The sequence below is a fragment of the Triticum urartu genome, chromosome 7A (genome assembly GCF_056163025.1).
Source record: "Triticum urartu cultivar PI428250 chromosome 7A, HENAU_Tu73, whole genome shotgun sequence".
NCBI lineage: Eukaryota > Viridiplantae > Streptophyta > Magnoliopsida > Poales > Poaceae > Triticum > Triticum urartu.
In genome coordinates this window covers 651,872,304-651,876,959 of record NC_141879.1, presented here as the reverse complement: position 1 = coordinate 651,876,959, position 4,656 = coordinate 651,872,304, and the positions used below count along the sequence as shown (strand labels likewise).

Genomic DNA, 4,656 nt, shown 5'->3' with positions numbered 1-4,656 from the left:
TCTAGTAGTAACATGATAGGTTTGGCACTAAACTGAAGAAATCTTACAAGAAGGCTTTATATCCCAATGATTTCATAGGTGGCAAAAGGTAATATTTGTCTCCAAGACAAATGGCATTACCTGTGAAGAGAAAACACAGACTAGGACAATGCATTTGAATACAATGGAGATGGTAAATATAAAAAGGGTGGAAGGTATTAGACCATTACGTTTCATTTCTCCCACGACGATCTTTCATCTTATAGAAACGATCAACAATCACTTCATTGGTAATTGTGTCCAGCAGCTCCTTCTCCACGAAGCAAATTAGGCTATGGCTCAAATAATCATCACCAATTTTGTTACGCAAAGCATTCTTCACAATCTTCATCGCTGAAAAACATCTCTCGACAGTGGCAGTGGCAACAGACAGAGTTAGAGCTAGCTTCAAAAGCCGATATACCAAAGGATATGAGAGATTCTTCCTAGTATCCACCATCAGTTTAGCCAAGTCACTTATTCTGTCCAAGCTAGAAAACCTTGTATCATGGAGTATATTATCTATATAGAGTCCAAGTTCATGCTCAAGAGTCACCATATCTTTGTGATTGAAGTCATCAGGATAAAACTTTGCTAATTTCAGTAACTTCTCCTTGTCAAAATGACAAAATAAATCACTTGGGCTCAAAGCAGGCATGCATAGAAGCAACTCAGAATTTACCTCATTAAATATGTCATTAAACTCTTCTCCTAACAGATCGAGCACAGCAAAGAAACAGTCAACACGATAATAATGTTCATTGCTAATGCCAGTCTTTTGTCGTGGCTTCTTTGGGTTAACATAGGCATCTTCCATGTCAAGCACTGGAATGTCATGCTTCTCACAAAAACAACATACCTTCTTCATAAGGGAATCCCACCCCTCATTGGTTCTGAGTTTTTCTAACTCTCGTTTTGTTGATTCCACATCTGAAATAGCATTTACAATGTCTTTATTCTTTCTCTGTAAGGTTTTTGATAGCCCATTTGTTAAAGCTAATATCATCATCATCATGTGTAAGAAAAATGCAGAATCAAAGGTCTGGAAATATTTTAGAAGACCTCTAGCTTGCCGCCTCTTTCCGGTATCTGTGCCATCTTTCTCGACATATTCTAGTACTTTGACCATAGATGAGAACATCTTGGACAAACCCAACAGTGTTTTATAATGGGAGTTCCATCGAGTGTCACCTGGTCTTTGAAGAGATAATTCTTGATTCAGTCCAGTCCCTGTAGCAATCTCTCCACATCCTATTGCTTTTCTCACTTCTTCTTGGTGATGCTCACGAAGTTGGTCTTTTCTCTTGCAAGACGCGCCCACGACATTCAGCAAAACTGAAACCATATCAAAGAAATCTCCGACCTCGAATATCTTCTTTGCAATAGCCACAACAACCAAGTTGAGTTTATGAGCAAAACAATGTACATAATATGCTGATTTGTTCTCATTCATAATTTTAGCTTGCAAACCATTAAACTCACCAGACATATTACTTGCTCCATCGTAACCTTGGCCTCTAACTTGTTCAAGATTCAGCCCAAGTTGTGAAAATAATAAATCTATGCAAGACTTGAGATAAGAAGCTGTTGTCTCCTCCACATGAACAACACCAACAAACTTCTCTTGGACCAGTCCACACTTATCAAGATATCGGAGAACAACCGCCATTTGTTCTTTGTCGGAAACATCCCTACACTCATCAACTAATAAGCTGAACACACCATTACCAATTTCTTTCATCACATGGCCTAGTACTTCTTTTGCAAAGCACTCGGTAATATCTCTCTGAATTTTGGGAGACAACATTTGATTATTATTTGGAGCATTCTTGAATGCCTTAGCAACAACATCATTTTGCTTAATAGTGTAGTCCATCAACTCAAGGTAATTTCCTTTATTTTCAGAATCTTTAGATTCATCATGGCCACGGAAAGGTTGTCCCTGATGCAACAAGTATCGACAAACATCAATTGCGGCATTTAACCTGATGAGATGCTCATTCTTTTCAGTTTGGCTTTGTCTATTCCAGGCTGCAGGGATTGATTGATCTTGCTTTAATAGATCCTCGCAATCCTTGAGTGCTCTGTTGTGAAAGCTGTTACGATCAACGACGTGAGTTACAAATCTCTCTGTCTTGTTCCAACAGTTGAAACCTTCTACTACAAATGCATCATGCCCATGGTGGCTGTCTTTAATGTTGTCCCTAAACAAATAGCAGCATAAGCAATAGGCTTTGTGCTCCTTCTCGCTGTACTCTAGCCAATAAGCATAATCATCATACCAATCCGGATTGAATCTCCTCTTCTTTTTCTTCTTCCCAATCTCCCTGTATGGAAATTCCAACTTGCGGGGCTGATTAGGTCCCCAAATCAAATACTTCCTTCTTATCTCGTCACGTTGGTTGGGGTGATAATCTGCCATTCGCTTCCTTTTAGCTGGATCGCGAGGGAGCTTATTCAAATCAACTAGTTCAGGCACAGCAGAATTATGTTTTGCTGCAGGTCTTGATGCATTACTACTGCCACTTGAATTGTTGCTGGTGATAGCCCCTTGGGGCTGGGTGGTGGTGTTGGCATTTGCTGATTTCTTTATCAAATACTTCTCCATTATCTTCCCTTCTCTTCCCTATCAAATAATGGAAGCACAAATTGTAAAAGTTCAGATACAAAACATTCTAGTGGAGCATACTAGCAGGCCAGCAAAAGTACTAGTAGTAGAATGGCATCCCAGATTGAGTTCCATAGAAATTTTCCAAGTACAAGTAGTGTGTCACACTAATCCTATAATTTTTTGGTAGAACCAACTGTACATGGCTACATGTCTGATAGAGACATAGAGTAGTACTACTGTACTAGTACGAACTGCAAGTTTTCATTTGATTTGATATGAGATAAACCATGGAATCAACTGAAGAATAAGGACCAGAGTGTAGTCAGGCAACAACAAGCAAAATAAAGAACGAAGGGGAGTTTAGTAGTTTGGGATAAGGAGATGAGGAGATGGTACAGACCTGATCAGAGATGAGTTGCTGAGGATGTTCCGTTCATCCATTGCTGCTGTACACCCGTCGACGGTGGCGCCGCTGCTGCTGGCGGCGGGCGGCCGGTGGCCGGCGACCGGATGGCACAGGACTGGCACCCGCCAAGCCGCGATCCACCAATGGTCCAACCAAGCGGCGGCCGAGGGCTTGCCTCTTCGTTTTTCTCGCTATTAATTGTGAGCTCCTAGAGTGAAGCGGCAGGCGGCAGCAGGGTACACGCACGCCTTCTACCTTGAATTTTTTCCTTGATTAGCTTTTCGTATTGGGCTTTATAGAAAGGCCGAACTGGAAGGGAGTGGGGGCACCTGCTATAGCCCGACTGGGGGCCTGCTCGCTAGCATCGGGACATAGTACGAAGAGGACGATGAATCGAGTGGGGTCCTGGGCCCCCACTCGCCACAACATGCATCCGCCCCTGGCCTTCTCGACCCGTGCCCAAGGCCGGCAGTACCTGTTCCTGCTGAACGTGGTGTTGAACCCGTTTGGCCGAGCGGTCTCCGTGCTCTCACTGCATCCTTGGGTGTTGTCGACGGCGCCATGTTCTTTGAAGTTCGAGGTCAAACTCAGGTACTGCTGCAACATCGACCACCGTGGCGACATGTGCCTCGGCCATAACCACAAAACTACGTTTAAAGTAGGGTGCATTGATCTCTCCGGTGGGTTATCGAGCTCTGAGTACTCTTCCCGGTTATTCCTGCACAAACACGTCCATCCACATGACATCCGTACTATCATGGCCAGTTTCGACGTAGTACCTGTTTCCTTGGAACTATCATTATGTTGTACTGTATTGACAAATCTGACTTTCTTTCTTTTTCATATCGTGCAGGATTCAGATTTATGACAAGGACACAAGAAAATTTATAGCATCCGTTGTGATGATACAAGGGAAGTAAGCATAGATGCGTATTTTGTTCAATGTGATGATACATGGGAGAGCTCGGCCTATGCTGCCAACTGATCTGCGGCGGCGCAGAAGGAGATTTCAAAAGCAGGGCAAGCGAGAGTGACTGTTCTATTGATGGTCAGAGGGAGGGCTTGGCAAGAGAGATTGAGGGAGCTCTACTACCTCGATCTTGGCATAGAACCTGATGGCATCATGCCCAGGTAAGATTCTTCTATGTTCCAATTCTGGCACTCGTTGGTCTTTTACTCTCGGAGCTTACAAAATCTTAGATGCTGCCTACAAAAGACTGAGACACAATATTTTGATTGCAGATTGTATATTCTTCAGTAATATGCAAAGACTAAGTGAGAGACACAATGTTTTGATTGAAGTCTTGCAGACAACATCTTGTTCAGCAAGTAGATGCCTTCCTATGCATGTATATCCCGACTGGATTGTAAGCCATTATCGAAATTTACTGGTATTGAAAGAAGGGCATATGCTCTTAATCTCACCTTTAATCTCAAAATCTACCAGTAGGTTATAACATAAATCTTAGAGATTTTAATGATATGTATTGACCTGCAAGTCTTAACGTTTAATGATATTTTTTAGTACATTGTTCACCTTTTAGTCAACTTCCTTATGGATGTATTTCAAATACAACTTTCCCATGTAATCAACCTTGAATATTAATTTATTGGAACCATT

At 42.1% G+C, this 4,656-nt stretch overlaps 1 protein-coding gene across 1 annotated transcript; it reads right to left on the bottom strand.

Moving 5' to 3' along the window:
* Nucleotides 1-205: 205 nt before the first annotated feature.
* On the bottom strand, nucleotides 206-1,521 carry LOC147961078 (uncharacterized). Its single transcript, XM_087536772.1, has 2 exons — nucleotides 1,501-1,521; nucleotides 206-1,390 (listed from the first exon to the last, which is right to left on the bottom strand). Exons 1-2 carry the CDS (start codon nucleotides 1,519-1,521, stop codon nucleotides 206-208), a joined length of 1,206 nt encoding a protein of 401 aa, XP_087392898.1.
* Between the last annotated feature and the right edge of the window lie 3,135 nt (nucleotides 1,522-4,656).